The following is a 17,963-nucleotide window of genomic DNA, read 5'->3' as shown; positions in this document are numbered from 1 at the left end:
CCTCACCCAAACCCTCTCCTGCCTCCTCATCTCCCTCTCCTTCTCTCCTTATGGGGTATTTTTAGAGCTGCTGTCCTCCCCTCACCCCTCTGTGAGTAAATCAAGGATCAAGGGGTGCGTACTCCTTCAGTTTCATAGCTCGGTTTTTTTTTTTTTTTTTTTTTTTTTTCGTCGGTCTCCACTCTTGCCAGAATTTCCTCCTCAGCCTGGCAGAACTGAGAGGACAGAGGTGGAACAGCTGTTGTTTAGAGACCTCCTCGACCCCCTGCTCCTAGAATAAATGTTTTAGTCAAATAGCATTAGGAAAACAGGCTATGATTACAGCACGCCGAGTGTAAGATCACCTCTCTCAGAGGAGTATCAGTGAGCAATCACAAAGTGCAACGCTGCCAGTCGTCGTCGTCGTCTTCGGTTGTTTCTCTCGATGGCGTCACTGCCGGCCGTCGGCTCGTTTGGCTCATTTGCCGAGTGCGTCTTTGGCGCGCTCGCCTGCTCTTCCATCAGGAGCTCCTCTCAGTTTGGTGATGCTTTTATGGTTGATTAGTTTTGGGTAAAAGAGGAGAGGGAGGAGGAGGAGGAGGGAGTGATGTCCACGCAGATGGAGATTAGAGGCTGAGTGAGAGAAGTCATGTGGCAGATTTGGAGTCCAGGGACGATGGCTGCAACGTGTAGAAAGCCACATTTTGTTAGCCTACATGTGCAGAGCAGTTGTGCAACAAAAATAAAAAGATATGCACAACTTGCAAGGCTGTCATTGTTATGGACTGTCAGTACCAGATGCTGCGGCTGAGTAAAACAAAGGATATCCAGTTTAATAAAGTCTGCTCACTAATGTATCTGCGCCTGCTGCTGGCGCTGCGTGACATGAGCCTGACATCAGCAGACAGCTGGCTCGTTCGCGTTCTTGAAGATATGATCACTGGATCTGCAACAAGGTCGACAGTCACATAAACTTATAGTGTAAGTGTTGACGTCAGAGTTTCCAGGACAGTTCAGACTCCAGAGAGCTGGTGCGGCCAACCATCATCAGCTCCCATTTTTTGTTTATCTTTTAACAACTCAGTGAATACATTGCATAATTGATTCAATTTATCACAGTGTCTGTTGCCATATATGTTATTATGAATGATATCTTAGTCCTACTTTGTGCATGTATTGAGAAATATTTCCAGATTATTCTTTCGCCAATCTGGATTAAAAAATCTGGATCTGTTTCCTCTGACTGTTTCGTACTGTTTCTAAGATGCTGGTAAGAAGTCCTCCTCACTCTAATTGACCAGAACATCACAAAATTTAAACTTTTACATGTAGATACATTCATCTATATTACTGTTATTTTCCATTGGTTGATATTTATGCTTTTATTACATTACACACAATGAGCATTTGCAGGTTGAGTCGCAACCGGGTTAAAACTCTCTTTTATTTTCAGCAGACTGAACATTTTCTTTATCCAGATGGTGAGAAAAGTCTTTGATGATTCTGGAGAAAAATCAGATTAACTATGTGACTCAAGTGTAATGATTATGTAACGACACAAGAGGCACAAGCTGATGCCAGAGAGTTGTTTAACTTAAAGCTGAAATCTATATTTTTCTGCTACAGCAAAGATGATGAAGCGTCAGGTCGTGTTTGTGACGTTGTCTCACGTCACAAACACGTAAAGGCGGTAATTGGTTATTTATCAGTGTTACATAACTTTTTTGTGTAAAACTCTTTCATTTTATTGACCAGAAAGGTGGTAAGTTGCAGTTTTGCTTTACTTCCTGCATTTCTTGACCTTGGGACGTCGAACCCACAATAATTTGTCTCATGAAGCAGATGGGATAATCTGAGACATGCTGTCCTTGGGAAAATAACAACACCAATTCAACAACAATTCACCCCCCCGCCCCCGCCCCCCCTTGCTCTGTGTGTCTTTAATAAGCCTGAAAGCCTGCAGGATGACCACAGCAGGGCTCTGTTACGTGGTGTGTGCTGTCCAGCTGAGGCAGTTGAAAGCTCTCCGCTCAGTTAACTGTGATCGGGACGAGTCTGCTCATCTTTCCCACGCTGCCGCTGGTTCCATGTCAGCTGACCCGGTTCTGGTCAGAGGCGTGTAAATGCGTGATTAGCTGCTCCGTCTGACTGGCTGATCGATTGTCGATGCTGCTGTTGGCTTTGGTTTTATGTGTGACTGATGTTTCTGTACGATTACTTTTTTTTATTTTGTACTTGTGCACACTGTGGGGACATAAATCTGTTCACACAGTCACATAAAGCTGACTCACCTCCCAGGTGGGGACAAAAGGCAGGTCCACATGAAGGTAAACCACATGTTTACCTAAAGACTGTGTTTGTGGTTTAGGTTGAGTTAAATATCCAGAGAATAAATGTAAGTCAATGCAAAGTCACACTAAACAAATGTGATATTATTATTAACAGTCTTATTATTGGGCAGCTATTTTAATCAGTTTTCATTTTTTAAGCTAAAATGCTGAAAATGTTCAAGTTTAATTTCTCATATTTTCATGCATTTTATGGATGAAACGATCAGGAAAATTAATTGATAATGAAAATAATTGTCAGTTGCAGCTCTATCATTATCTTGCTATTATATGCCTGGTTAATGACAGGGACGACTGTGGTTCAGGAGGTGGTATCCTTTAATCACAGGGTTGGTGGTTCGATTCCTGGCTCGTCTTGTCCACACGTCCTTGAGCAAGACACCGAATCCCAACTTGCTCCTGATGACTGCCATTGATCTGTGACCAGGAGAATGAGTCACTCTGAAGTGCTGCTATGTGCATTTGGTGTTCACATATATATCTATGTACAGCGTTTCAACACAGTGGGCTTGTGTCTTTAATGTGTTTAATGTGTGTGTGTGTGTGTGTGTGTGTGTGTGTGTGTGTTAAGGAGAGGCAGAGCTAATGAAATGCATGCGTCTTGAGCACTGAGGTGAGCAGTGGTAATTAAAGCATGTTATTACACACATGAGACACACGGAGCAGCTTAATCTCCCACCTGACTTCCAGTAGTCGTTCACCGGCCTTAATGGAGATCAGCTGGACCTCACCGAGAGACCGATAGAGACAAGGGAGAAAAAAAAAAGAGAGGTGGAGGTTGTAGATGACCAAACCCTTCATTGTTCCTATATTTGTTTATCTCCTAATATCTCATCCATCTCTTGTTTATCTTGTCCTTGTTTCCCTTTCTCTCTCAGAGTACCTACCAGGAGAAAACCCTGTAGCTACATATTTGGTGCGTTAGAAATCTTTTGGCTCCCGTGGTCCAGTTTTGTTAGCTTGTTTTGCTAGCTTTGAGGGTGCGATCACACCTACAGTTTGCTTTCTTTGGTCTGAAGCAGAGTGGGGAAAGATCATTGTGTTGTATTTTTGTATTTGGCTCATTCGGGCTCCCACTGTGATGCAGCTTATGAACCAAAGTTGCAGTACATGGAGTTTGTCTCTCCCATGATGCACAAAGTTGGAGGGTTTGTTAGCCATGGCCTAATTTTTATACTTGTTTCAAGAAATCTTATTAAGTCTTAATGCTCAGCCTACTGGCGGCCCGTTGGGATCTTTTAGCAGTGTGCTTTTTTTCTTCTCTGGTGTTTATCCCAGTAAAGACCACATCAAGTAGTAGCTGGATATCAAGGACTTCTTAACATGACTGTCATTCTTTTAGCGGACAAATAAACCAAACTAAAGGTTCAAGTAAACTGCTGCAAACACGCTCGGCATGAACACACACTCTGACTCATCATTTGGCTCCAACAAAAGTATGCTGAAGAAGTCAAACAGGGCAAATGTGATGGAGATTCTCTCTAACAAGTACAACTACAATGCTTCTTCTTCTTCTCCTTCTTCTTCTTCTCCTTCTTCTTCTTCTTCTTCTTCTTGCGTACGTTGCTGCAACGTGGATGCCATGCAGCCTGATGTAACCGTCCTCTCCGGAGGGATTGGGTGAAGGTTCAGCGGGGTTTCTCAACACATCTGGGCTCAGAATTTCTGTCACTAACTTCAGTTACCCAACCTCCCACTTCATGTAGAAAGCCCTGAAACACTCTCACAAACCTTAAAGTTAGACAAACTTATTTGGAAGAGAAAATGAAGGCGAACAGTAAAACTATTATCCAAACAGTAAATGTTGGCGATATTTCAGGTGCACTCACTTCCAGTTCAAACTGCAGTTAAAGTGATTTAGGTCCAGACATCTCATGGATTACCTTGAGTGCAGTGAAATGATCACCTGGGGGTGCAAGATGTCGGCCATGAACCACAACACCTTTGTCCCGCCATGAACCTCACCCGCCCCACCCGAAAGAAACCTTCAAAAAGAGCCTAAAACTATGACTCTAGGATCCTTGTTTTAATGAACCAGGACCATCCTATTTTCTTTTTAAAGATTATTTCTATAGTGACAGTAGAGAAAGAGGGAATGACATGGATTCGAACCCAGGCCGCTGCGATAAAGACTCAGAGGACTCAGCCTCAGCACTTGGTACAAACTCTACCAGGTGAGCTACCTGAGCGCCCAACCACAATCATCTTTTGACTTGAAGAAGCTTGATGGAGTCTCTGTCCCACAATCAGCTTCAGTTGGAAACAGTAGTTGACAAAACTGTCTCAACTCAAGGTCCACTTACTCCACTTGGTCTGGAGCTCTTTATCAGCTGATGCTGTTTGCTCAGTTGTCATTGAACTGTAGATTTGTGCTGGTGAAAACCATTTGTTATGGTCAAAAGCTCCACACCAAGCAAGGAAGTGGACCTTGAGTTGATGTTGTCTTTTTCAACAGTAAATACACTTTTTGTGCATTAACTGAACTATAGCAATGAGCTTTATTTTTTCCCGTTGAAGTGTTTCTAAACACGCTGTGAGTGTAAGTTTACTCCAGTCATTGGATCGGTCGTTTTCTCTGACCCTGTGTGTTTGTGTTAACACTTAAATAAAGTAATGAATGACAACTCTACACTTTCTGTATCCAAACTGCACTCACGCCACTTGAAGTTTCTCCTCCCACTGAAGAGTTTAGGCTAAAACAACAACCAGAGGTTACGTTGCATGTAGCCAACTCCTTTATTTGTGCGTGTTGTTGGGTTGTTGCAGGTGGGCCGCTCATGCGTCACATCTGCGCTCAGGTGGGTCAGCGGTGGCGTGACTATATCACTTTCCCAGCAGCACCGTGGAAACAAGGGCTGCCTTAACCTCTTTGTCACCGCGCCTTTCATCAGGAACAATGACTTTATGCCTCAGCTTTTGTGGCCAGATATTGAGTTATCGAGACGAGCGGAGGGGGGGGAGGCGAGCTTGAAGAGAGAGATGGAAACAGAAACGCGGAGATAGAGGAGGAGGGGGCCAGCTGCTTTGGGCGAAATGTCAGGAGTGGATTTGAGAGCGTTTACATAAGGCCGCTCTTGTGCTGCTCTCTGGAGTGCAACATGCTGAATTTGGAATTCACGCCTGCTTCAGGTGTCGGCTTTTTGGTTCGAGGCAGAGCTCTGAATCTGTGGCTGCATCCAGTTGTTGCCAGAGGAGGACGATTGAAACAGAACATAACGTCTTTAGAACCACTATGATCCACATTAGAAGTTGGCCCGGTCTTCTTGCTTCCTCTGCTGGTCCTCCGCTGCAGGTTTTGGGCACGTATTTTAAACCGGAACAATCCTGTCCCGGGTGAAGCTCATCCATCGCTGTAGGACATAAAGCATATAGCGCCGTTTATTTGTTGCTACATCTCATCCTTTCAACTGTGATGCTAGTGTACCTCCGTAGTAGCGTGTAACTTACTTAGCTTACACATTTCTATTTCAATTCCACAGTTGCTCCGACTTTAAATCAGCCTCAACCAGGATGTGAAAACCTCGTGGATTTCCTCAGTGACTCACTGTGGACTTTTACGGTCATGGCTGGTCTGAATTTGGCTCTCCCTCTCTCTCTTCACTCTCTCCCTCTCCCTGTTCTTTGCTTCCACTTCACACTGTTTACAGCATGTTATCGAATCAGTAGCTTCTGCCAAGCATTTGAACTTGTAACACACACATTGGGAGCTTTACACATGCACACCAGTTTGTCGGAGCCCTGTCAGACACTTTTCACGGGGGAATATGGGGATTTCACTCGTGCTTGTACCTAAATCCATCCTTATTGTACCAATAAGGATGGATTTGGATTTAGGTTTTGCCCATGCTCCTAGTATCATGCCGTCTTTTCTGTTTTCCTCTATTTTATTGTTTTTCTCTGTTCTGTTTGTCCTAACTGTTTAATCTGAAAACCTTGTAGCAGAATCAAATTAATGAAAGACATTCATAAACCAAAGACCTACCTCTTCCTCCTCCACATCGCCGCCTAGTCTAAGATTACAAGTTATAGTTGATTGATACGCACATCTCTGCTCCTGACTTGTGGTTGTGATACACAGTTTTATATGTGCGGTGGCTGTGTGAGTGTAACAGTGGCAGATTCCCAGTGGCAGCTGGAGGAGGTAATAAAATCTGAGCACAATGTTGTTCTCAGATTTTATGACTTACTGAGATCACTGGGATTTGTTTGAAGAAGTTTGGCGCCTTAATTTGATGAATAACAAACAGGAAATTTGAACGCAAGTCCGATACGCAAGGGAAATACGTCCTGTATGACATTTAAAAAAAAAAAAATGGAGAAACATCGTGTTTAATTTAAACAATCACATTTATGTTTGAAAGAAGTCATTCAGCATGTCACTGAATGAGTCAGAGGGCTAACTGATGGATTTAAGGTGGTATTTTTCTCCCTCTGTTCCCCTTAAAGAACGTACACGCCATCGACTTTCTATAAAAGACTAATTCACAGAATTCCTCTCGGTCGCCGGAGGAGTCGGCGTAACCTGGAGCGACAGAAATAGATTTCCACGCGTTTGGTGTGGGAAAAGTGAATTGGGTCATTTCACCATTCTGCAGCTCAGTATAAAGACCTGATTAGATTAGCTTTGATTAGATTTGCTGTCTGAACGAGGCCTCCTTAGAGAGAGGAGGAGGAGGAGGTGGTGGAGGTGGCGGCGGGTGGAGAGGCGGAGGGGCGATGGGCTTGTTCTGTTAATAACGTGCTAAATTAACCATCCCAGCTCCTCTCTGCCGGGAGCGACATGTTTTATTCATGTCAATAGACTAACAGGTGTGACGTGACAGGTGTTGCTGCTGCTTTTTTTTTTTTCTTCCTCTGATCACAACTCCGGAAAAGTTGTTAATTGGGTCTCAGGCTTTTTCTTTTTTCTTCTTCTTACCATTAACAAATTCCCTGCTGCTGTGAATTTTCAATTAAAGCAATAATCCCCCTGATTCCACCTTAGCATGTAAAAGTCATGGATTTGAAGTGTTGATGTGGCAGATATTTTTATGTCTTATATACTCACTCAAAATCTGATAAAAGTTTAATCATTCAGGTTAGGTAATAAGGGATGTGAAAATGCATTTCCTGGTTTCTTTAAAATGTTGGGAGACAAGAGAAGAAGCCACGTTAATCTGGTTGAGTGACTTTAGAGACTTACTCACAGACAGTTACAGTCGTACTATAGGGGATGTTTGATTTGTATATCAGCATATTCTCCTGACTTTTATTGTGGTTTAATTTGCCGCATCAGTCGGTGCAAAGTGTCCCGAGGTTGAGATGGTCGCAGAGCATCATGGATCGTGAACACCACACCCACTGTGGCGGGAAACAACGCCATTAACCACCAAAGTGAAAAGTGGCGTAATCAATCGATTTCTCCTAAAGTCTAAAATCTTGCCCTTTGTGAATGGAAGTGAAAGTGACTTGAGATCATCCTGGAGTAGCAGGAGTACTACGGAGTAAATCTTATTAGCATGTACAGTGTATTCTCAGCAGAGTTGTGTGTTGCTGCCGGCTGTTCCTGCCGAGGCAGTAATTTATTCATTGAACAGGTGAAGGCGGTGAGGAGTGGGCTGCTTTCTCCTCGCCTAATGAAAACTCAAATCCCTCTGACTCCTGTAAATTGGTTGGGAGGTGTCGAGTGTCTCCCAACACGTCCCCACCCCTCCAACCCCATTACACACACACACACACACACACACACACACACACACACACACACACACACACACACCCTGCAGACGGCGGGGACGTGACATCGTGATCCTCAACCTCCTGTCCTTCAAGGACACACATACTGCACACTAACACACACTCAAACTTACACACACACACACGTGTCACACACTCACACTCTCCCTTGGAGCCAGTGGCGGTGACATTTAAAATTGATTACAAAAGGGGAAGATTGATTATGATAATGTCCATCTCTTTTCACTCATTACGGAGTTATGGCTCCTCGCTGGGCTCATAAATCACCGTGTGTCATGTGCCGGTGATGGAGCGGAGCCTCCGTGTGATCAGGAGGCTGGTGGTGGCATCGTGTGTGCTCAGCCTGTCAGCAGGTTTTTGGATTATTAGTCTCCAGTTGGAAATGTGCCAGTGTATGATAAATATACAAATAGAAAACAAACTTAGGGATAGCCACTCCCTCAGCCTCACAGTCATAACCCCTCCCACACACACACACACACACACACACACACACACACACACACACACACTGCTCAGACAATAGTTAATTAGTCTGTGAGACACTTTTCAGCTCAACAATGCACATATTGTGAAATATTGTGTCACCGTATTTCATGACCCCCACACTGTTTTAGTTTTCAGTCCCTTTTTTCGGATTCAGAAATATTTTCATTGGTTGAGTCGAACGTTGCATTCCTGACTCATGACCGGAGGCTGATTTTTCTATCACTTCTGGAGCAGTTCTAAAGTTCATTTTAAGAGAAGAGCTGTCATGGTATTTGTTTGTGATATTTACAGTGCATTAACCTTGTAATCCTCAGTGTTTCACCAGCTTCTCGATGATCATTTATTGTGAAATTTTGCTGTTCGAACAAGCAGATTTTGAACTTCCATCCACTGTGATGTTTCTACTTGAAACAAATAAAGCAGGGGGTGGGACTGATAAGATACCTGACCGATCATAGTATTAGATTTTGAATAACTCCACAAATAGACTGATGGAGCTGCATGTAAAGTGTTGGAAACTTATCCTAAACACTTAGTTATCCATTTGATGAACACGCCTCCTTTGCAGTGCTGTTTCTCAGACTACATCATAACCAGCTGATCTGAATTGGCTGGAAATTGTTTTTTTAATTATTTTTTTAACACAGCTCCCTCTGCAGTCCTGAAATGGAACAACAGTGGAACAACTTCCCCATTAGACTGTCAAATCAAATACTAGAGGCTGTTGAAGTTTGATAACTGTCAGTGCAAACCACATTCACCCTTATGACCCTACCTTATCTTATTTTGGTCATGTAACTGCTCTGCTATGATTGGCTCTTGCTTGGTGATGGTGTAACGCGTCCTCTCACTCCCTCACAGGGAGTGGATGCTAAAAACTGTGGATTGTGAAAATGCTGCTCAGCTGAAACCATCTGTATCTCTCTGGATGCTGCATGGCGATACGTAGACACCGCCAGGCTCACACAACCGATGATTTGATTTCATGGTTAATTCACTATCTGTGCCTGAGATTGGTCCAACACCATATTTCAAAATAAAAATGGGCAAAACATACGCGCATCTTTTTCGAGCAGCATCTTTTTTCATCCTGAGATAAAATCTTATTCTGATGATGCAACTTATTTTGGAAAGAAGCATAATGGTGCCAGTAAACAACAGTGCTGGTGCAATCACTGACGAGATTAATGGCGCCACCACTGACTTTTTTATATCAGTCTATTTCTTAGTTTCTAGTTCAAAAGGTTAAATTTTCCTCTGTTTTATATCACTGTTTTGAAGTGTTGACCAGACCTAATCTTAGAGGTGGTGATGGACATTTTCTTGATTTAACAATTAACTGAACATGAAAACAACCATTAGTTGTCGATGATGTCAGTTCCATTTGCTTTCCTTGAGACCGAGTCCTGCTTTTTCATGCATCTGTCTCAGCACAGTTATATTCTCGTCCGAGCAAAGCCAAATGTAAAGATATAAGTGCTGCCTAATTTGAATAAACAGCTCCAGACCTGCTCTTTGCACATCAAGCAACTTCCATGTACTTGTAACAACACGGTCTCTTATCTTTCCTGGAGGTTTTGTCTTTCCACTCTGTGAACTATCCCCCCCCACCACCACCACCACCACCACCACCAGACATTAGAGTACCATAAAATTAGCTTTAAAGCGTTTTAGCTCTCTACCTTTTTGTTTCATGTTCCTGTCTTCTCTCTCTGTGTCTCTAATCTCTCCCAGCACCACCATGTAACCTCCCCTGTAATCTTCCCTGCAGCCCTCAGTCACTCTGAGTCAGACTTGGGTCATGGGAACTCACAGCTGCTCGTCCGGCCCCATGCAGTTGACAGACAGCGAGCTCCATCTTGGTTTGTTTGCTGATGCCCGTGAAAAAAAAGGAAAAAAACAGCTCTGCACCTGAAACAATCCAGAGTTTGAGTTTGTTGCTGTGGGATGGCGGAGTCTGTCGGCTGGGAAAAGTAGGGCATAGTGTGCAGGCATGCTGCGCTTTTACACACAATATCCACATAATACTGCATCCTAATCTGTATCGCTCACATAACTCCAGGGCTAAGAAGTGTATTCAAGAGATGAGGCCAAATCATCCCTGATCAACCTTGAATTGTTTCTTGAGAACTTGTGATTTAGCTTGATATTCAATATATCTTCACAATCTGACAAATGTTCATCTAGTGTAATCAATTTAATGCTCAGTATCCATCATGCACAAGCGAACCCGTAGCTAACAGCAAGTACGTAACTCTTCTTAAAAGTTAATTTTACAGTATGTTGCAAGAAACCTTGAACAGTATTGGATCCAAGAGTATCCTTTGCCACTTGACCTTAAGAGGCACACACAGATCCCTGTGGAGAAGGCGGGAAAAATGATTTTTTTCCCCCATTGGAAATCAATATGTTACCACAGAAAGTGCCCTTGAGCAAGTTTTCCAATTCCTTGTCGGTTCCCGAGGTGCTGACCTCCCTGAGGAGTCGAGGAAACGGCAGGGTGAATATTCGTCCTATGGAATCAATACGGGGTCAGAGGGAAGGTGGCCGAGAGAACGAGTCCCTCCCTGACTCAGAAATGACAAAGAAAAACTGTATTTAATTTTTAGTGTAGTAAAGGAGATTATCATAATAAAGTAGGTCTGTCTTGTGAAATATGAAAACGTGTGTTGGTGGTTTCCAGGTGAATGTTTTGTTTTCTGACACAACAGCGGCTGCACGTTAACTAGCCTCAGGTAGAAGGAAGCTAATCAGTGACAGCAGTGTGGGAACAGGACTCATTTTCCCACAGTTATTCAGCTTTTATGCCAAATATGTGCGTGCGTGCGTGTGTGTGTGTGTGTGTGTGTGTGTGTGTGTGTGTGTGTGTGTGTGTGTGTGTGTGTGTGTGTTCATTGTAATCGTGTGCCTGTTTATGAGTGACACCGAGTCATATCTGAGTTTCTGTGTAAACTCCACATCATGCTCGTCTACGTCTCAAAGTGGGCATATCTTAGTTTCAGCAGGAGTGTGTGTGCACTTCTGTGTGTGTGTCTGTGTGTGTATGTGCTGTTTTTCTGTATTAGTATGCACTGAGATAACCTCTGCCCTCCTCCTCTCTCTTTTTCAGCGAGCGTACACTGTGATGGTGGAGGCGTGGGACAGGGACAACGGCACACACAGCAATGGTAAGACTCGGCCCTCTGTACTGTTTTCAAACACAAACGTCATAGAAAAATAAAATATTTGAACCATTTCCTTCTTCCTCTGCCCCAGATCACACAGTTTGCCCCCCTCTACTTGCACTGAAACGCTTTGAGTGGCTCCTTCCTAATGTGTGTTTGTCCCACATTTGAGCTTGTCCGGCTTGTTACTACGGCTTTCAGTCCAGATTGGTTGTTTTGTTCTCAGGAGTCCATTTCAGTCCATATCTGATTATATGTTGGTCTTTTGATTAAATCTGGCCTCATTGTTAATGTGTGTATTTTTGCAGCAACGAGCCGATTTATCATTGTCCGTAATGATGTCATATTGTTAACAGAAGCTAGCTAGCCAGTGCTAAATTGTTTGGTTTGTATCGGTAGTCTAAAGCCCTAATAGAGGCTGTGCAGTGAAGGTGTCTGGTAGATTGAACAGTGCTGCAGATTGACCTATTTTTAGAGACTTACATTAGTGCTGCTAAAGGAAAATAAAGGTCATGATGTCATGCAAATCATCCTCAAGGAAACAGCAATCTTAAAGATCTTGAATGTGAAGTTTGAACACACAAAGTAGAAAGGAGTTATTCTCAGTCCCTCCTCGACATTTTCTTTTTTGCAAAGTCACTAATATGGACCACGTGAACAGGAGTCTGAGATCTCATTATCAGGCCAATAAGTTTGGTTCCAACCTGCTTTTTGCCTACTCACTGATTTCTTTGGTATACAGCTATATCCTGTTTATACACTGTCTTGATCTCAGCTCTGCTTGCCTTTGTTCTCCACCATCACTGGGAGGAAGAAGGGTTAATTGGAGGATGTAATCTATGTGTTCAGACAACGCAGGATTTGCTTCTCTAGGTTTCGGCTCACTTTCCAGACGAGTTGATTCAGGGCCTGGAACGTTTTAGTGGTGTCTGTCTTCCTACCTGCTGGCGGCACCTGCTTAGTTGTTTTTCAGTGCCAATGAAGAAATGCATGCTTCTAACAATAACACTTCTCTAGTTTCTTTCCTTTTCACATGAATATATTTGTTGAGGATCGATGGGGCTCGGACACATCTGTGGAACTCTGTGGCAGTGCGCTAATGTCTGAGCTGGTGTGTGATGTGCCGCTAAATGGCACTGCTGTTCTCCTCAGTCGACGTATCCGAACCGGTTTAGGAGGTGAAAAAGTCGGACGCGTGCATCACTAGAACCCACACCCCTAAAGGCGTCAGTATCATGGAAAGATTGTCCAACAGTGTGCGCCAGTCAGGTTTCAACACCTTCAGCTTAAACTTTATTGTCCCCACGGGGAAATCTGTCCCACACAGAAGTGAAACACAGAACATTATCACCATTTCATGCTCTTTGTCAAGTCTTGCACGTCTCTGTAACGGCAGGATTTTCACCTCGCCTTCGAGTGGAGCTGTTCAGAGTGACAGTAAACACCTAAGCCTTCAGATATCTTACAAAGTAATTGGTTTAACAGATACTGACACTTTCGCAACCACAGCAGCTTTGTTGAATCAAGACAACCTGAATCTGAAGGGACCAAGATAACGGCGATGAGTGATGTTCTCCGCCCTTGTGCCAACATGTTGTTTTCATAATGACTTGAGAAAAGATAAACAGCCACCAAAATAAAATAAGCTACGAGCAGCGCCTTGGATTTTCCCATGCAGAGATCTGACTTGTGATTGACAGGTAGCTTATTTGTGCTCCGTCACCATCATCACCCCCTTTTTCTCGCCCTCTTCAGGGTCACTCAGGCTGTTTTCAGTCCTCTATATTAAGCCTGTGAGCACATTGCCTCGTTAAGCCATTAATTGCGGGCCACGGCTCTCTTTTTTGCCCCCCCCCCTTTCCCCCTCTGATGTCTCCCTCCTAATTAGCATCCCGGCAGCTGTCTGGCTACCGCACGCCACTTCATTATCCCGAAACACTGTGACAGGCTGGCATCCAGACTGCCGTGCCTCAGCCGGGACCGCAACGCCGGCGGTGGGACACTTTAGTCTTTGCTTGCTCGACCACCTGTAGACCTGGCAGTGTAATGGTTGCAGGGAAGTTTTATTAATCCTCAAGGGGGTGGGGGGGGGAGTCGGGCTGTGAAAGTCAGACAGGCAGAAGGTGCTGAGTAGTCAGCCGCCGTGTCCCGTCTTGTAGACTTTGGGTCGGGCATTTTCTCATTGCGTGATCACAGGTTTGATCCATGAATCTGTCAGTGAGTCTGTCAGCAGCCAAGTGTCCTGTCAAAGTGAAACCTTACCTGCTTGCTTAACTATAAGTCAGACTGGACAAGCTAAAAATATAAAGCAAAAATCCTGCGCGTCCTACCGCCATCAGAGGTGGTCACTGTATTTCAGGAGGTACTGGTGTTGTTATTTACTCAGTGTATCTACTTTCTGGCTCAGTTTTTGGATTTCCTGCATTGACAGGAATTACCTTTGATACACGTCAGAGAGCAGGCGTGAATGGGTTGAATCCAGCTGTGGGTTTTACATGCAGGTGAAGCGAGCATTAGGGATCCTGTAGCATAGTTAGAGAGAGAGAGAGAGTTTTCATCCGTGTTGGACCAGGTTTGCACAGGAATAAGAACCCAGGTTTGTCGAAGTCAAGTTTAGTTTTGCCCGAGAGCCCAATCTGAGTCCTCTGATTGTCTGCCAACACAAGTCCTGATTACACTGTACTGTATTTTCTACACAACACAGATGCACATTTAATCTAAAGGAAGCCTGCAGTTAAATAAAGTGTGTAAAGTCACGTTGGACGGCAGATAGTTCTGCTTTATGGAAACACAGCTAGTATCACATCTTCTTTTAATGGTTCCCTCAGTTATCTTGTTTTGTTTCCCCAAATATTTCACACACAGAAACACTGAGACACGGAGTCAGATAATCAATTCAGTCAACTGAAGGACAATTAATAGACAACAATTTTGAGAGGTAATCCTTAAAGTCATTGATGAGGAAGGCCCAGCACCCCAACATTGATTGGTTATCGATTGATCTGCTGGTGGTTTTGTCCATATGGTCGTAAAAATGGTGAAAAAGGCTAATTCTACTTTCTTGAAGCCCAAACGGGCGTCTTGCTTTGTTTAACCAACACTCACACAAAACCCATGTGTTAAAACCACAAAACTACAAAAATTCTCATTTGACAAACTGGAACCTGAACGTTGTGTCACATTCACTTAAAAATTACAAAAGTGATTCATCACTTATCAAAAGTGTTGCAGAATAATTCACGAATAGATAATTGGCGACTAGATTTCTTAATTTATATCACTGTAACTTGATTATCTTTGATGAGAGTGGTGTTGAGCTTCTCCTCTGGACTCTCTGCAAGAAATACCATAAGCATATTTCTCAAAACTGTGCAATGACTGACTCCCGCACCAAACAACAAAATAATATTAAAATACAAGGTGGTCCAAGCTGTGGGTTCTTCCTCAGAGCAGCTAAGGGGGCTTGAAGTGAGTTTCCTGCCCTGCGTTACAGTATGTGCTGCAGGAGCCTTGTGTGAACAGATCTAGGCAGCAGGTTGGAGAGGCCTCAGGAAAAAGAAAGGCTTTGTGCAGGTTGTTTATACCTCAGGAAACCCCCGCCTGCTAAAAAACACAACAGAAATGGCAAGAGAACAGAGCACGGAGCTGTTACTGACTCTGTGTGCTGCTGGAGTGTTGGTTGGTTCAGAGCTTCACTGGTGGGTTGAGAAACACTGATACTGGCCCAATAGAAAAGCAGCATCTGTACTGGAGAATTTACCTGTTAGACACCAGGAGCTGAAGGACAAGGCTGTTGATATCTTACTGCTCTCATAAAAAAGACATGAATGTATCCTGCTCACAAGTGTTGTCTGTGTATCAAAGCCTGACGTATCTTATTATTCTGAGCCATCCTTCCTTCATTACCATGAACACACACTCACACAGTTTATTTTTGACTCAGTACCCTCAGTAGCACCATCCCGCTGCCCCAAATACTCACCAGAGCCCCAAATGTGGATTAATCTGCCGCTGAAAATAGTTCCAAACAAATGCACTTTTTCCTCCTGTTTGAGTAGCGTTTGCTGAAAACTACAGCCCACGCCTGTGTCACCTCCTGATTTACGTCCTGTAACTACAGCCCAACAATATAAATCCATACAGTATGGGAAAAGTAAAGCGATATAACGATCAAGGTTGATGTCAGTCATGAAAAAGTTTTGGACGGCATTTGAAAGTTGATTGATTGCAGTTTCTTGTGCCATGTCATTTCCATGAGGTCATAGTCAGTTTCTTGATGCAACACTTGGAGGAAGAAAACAAAGGAACAGCTTGAAAACCAGTTTATTACTTAATCACTTGTTATACTGACACTGATGCTCTGGCACTGTATCTCATTCCAGGTGTGCTTTTACAGACTTCCCTCCATCCATCCATTTAAGTATACACAAGGTAAAACCTCAGGGGTCACGAAATGATTGAGTGGATTAGAAATATCCCTCAAATGAATCAACTTGTGAAGGTTCAACCGCTCAGAGCTCATGCTAACACTGAAGCCACCACCTCTAATGAGGGATCACAAAAACAGTGTTGACCCCCTCCTCCTCCCTGAGATCTGGCTAACGGGCTAGCAGCTTAGCAGGTCAAAGTCTTTGTCTGAATCTTCTAAGTTGTATATATATACTATGCGTGCATGTCTCATCCGGACTTAAAGGGAGAAGCACATGGATGTTGATGAAAAAAAATTCTGCAATTCAGTTGCAGCTGTAGCGTTTTTTTTTTTAAAGATTTATTTTTGGTCTGAACCGAAACGTGTCGGAGTTTAGATGAAATATTTTACAACTTTAACCTCTTTTGTTAAATGAAAAAAACAAAGATTTCTAGAAAAACATATTTATATATTCATGTATTGACACTGGTATTGGAAAATGGATATATCCAGTCGCAGTTGCAGCATTAATTATGGTTACACTCACACATTTTGATTTGAGCTAGATGTCACATTTTTGTTTGTCATATCCATGTGAAAAAAACTCCCATCAGATGGCAGAGGAAGAGAGAAAAAACATGAACAGATACATTTAAACTACCAGTGTGAGCGCAGCCTTGACTTCAGTTCAAAGATCACCGCTGTTACAAGTGACAAGCTATAAAGAGGTCAAAGGTCAAAGTGCCACAGTCTCCTAACAAAAAACACTCCAGTTACATGCAGCTCGTTGGCTGAAAACTGCAAAACTGTCTGGGTGGACAAACCGGTCGCTCTTTGTTTTAAAAGTGGAGGCTTCTCTCTGAAAGCACAGACAATCATGTTGCTCTTGACTCGATCAGCTGCTCAGATCTGAAGGCCCTCGTTGTTTATATAAGCCGCTTTTATACGGCCCTCTCCCTCCTGCTCTCCCTAGTAACAACGGCCTCTCTTAGCATGTCTCCTCCAGTACCGAGAGAGCTCATGATTGGTCTATATTTTTATATCTAATTGCTGGAGATGAACAGCAGTGAGTGAGTGCCTGGGTGTTTCAGGTGGTGGGTGTGGGACTGAAATCTGTGGCAGTGTGTTAACTCGCAGTGAGACTCAGAAAATCAGGACAGCATGAAAATGGATTCTTATTCTTTTTCTACAGTGTCAAACTTCAGCAGTTATGACAATGCTTTTAAGATACACAAAGGAATGTGTGTTAAATTTCACAGTTGATGCAGCGGAGACACACCTGCAGCAAATCTAATCCAGGTAATAGCCCAGTGGTTTAGAAACAGTTCATATCTTTGTTAAGATTCACTGAAACTATTAACTTTTGAAAGAAGAAATCAGACTTTCCCCTTGTTCCAAAAAAAGAAAAAGTTTAATTCATAAGCAAGAAAATGCAATTTATTACACTGCATTAAAAACTGGGCCATGAAAAGCTGACATGGTTTCAGAGGACATCACTGATATACGAGGAAAATATCCTCTTAGTCATGAACGAAAATATCAACAGCAGTATTTATGGTCAAACCTGGTTGTTTTTGGTGGATTGAAACCATTAACTCTTGCTGTGCTGGTACATGAAGAGTGAAGACGAGTCCTTCCTTCCAGCTCTGTCTCTTCCAGGTCGTCCTCGGCTCTGGAAGCAGCAGCAAAGCCTGCTGGGTCACGGTGCTTCTATTCCTTGAGAACAAGCTAAAGGGCCCTTCCTATGTCGCCCTTCCTTGTCTGTTCCCCGTCTCTTATTATTTCCGGCCTGGCTCCGATGAAGTCGGGCTGGATATCCTGAGAGGGGGAGTGGGGGGG

The 17,963-nt window shown here is 43.4% G+C and overlaps 1 protein-coding gene across 1 annotated transcript in view; it reads left to right on the top strand.

The window, feature by feature from the left end:
• Nucleotides 1–17,963, top strand: part of LOC111659888 (protein jagged-2-like) — a 52,483-nt gene that overhangs the window by 5,966 nt on the left and 28,554 nt on the right. Inside the window, exon 3 of the mRNA XM_023412983.2 lies at nt 11,662–11,719. Within this exon, the coding sequence (XP_023268751.1) occupies nt 11,662–11,719 (58 nt within the window). The remainder of the gene's footprint in view (nt 1–11,661; nt 11,720–17,963) is intronic.

Source organism: Seriola lalandi, unplaced genomic scaffold (genome assembly GCF_002814215.2).
Source record: "Seriola lalandi dorsalis isolate HSWRI2012SDOR001 ecotype SW California unplaced genomic scaffold, Sedor1 jcf7180002054497, whole genome shotgun sequence".
Classification (NCBI taxonomy): domain Eukaryota; kingdom Metazoa; phylum Chordata; class Actinopteri; order Carangiformes; family Carangidae; genus Seriola; species Seriola lalandi.
This window is presented reverse-complemented; position numbering and strand designations above follow the sequence as displayed.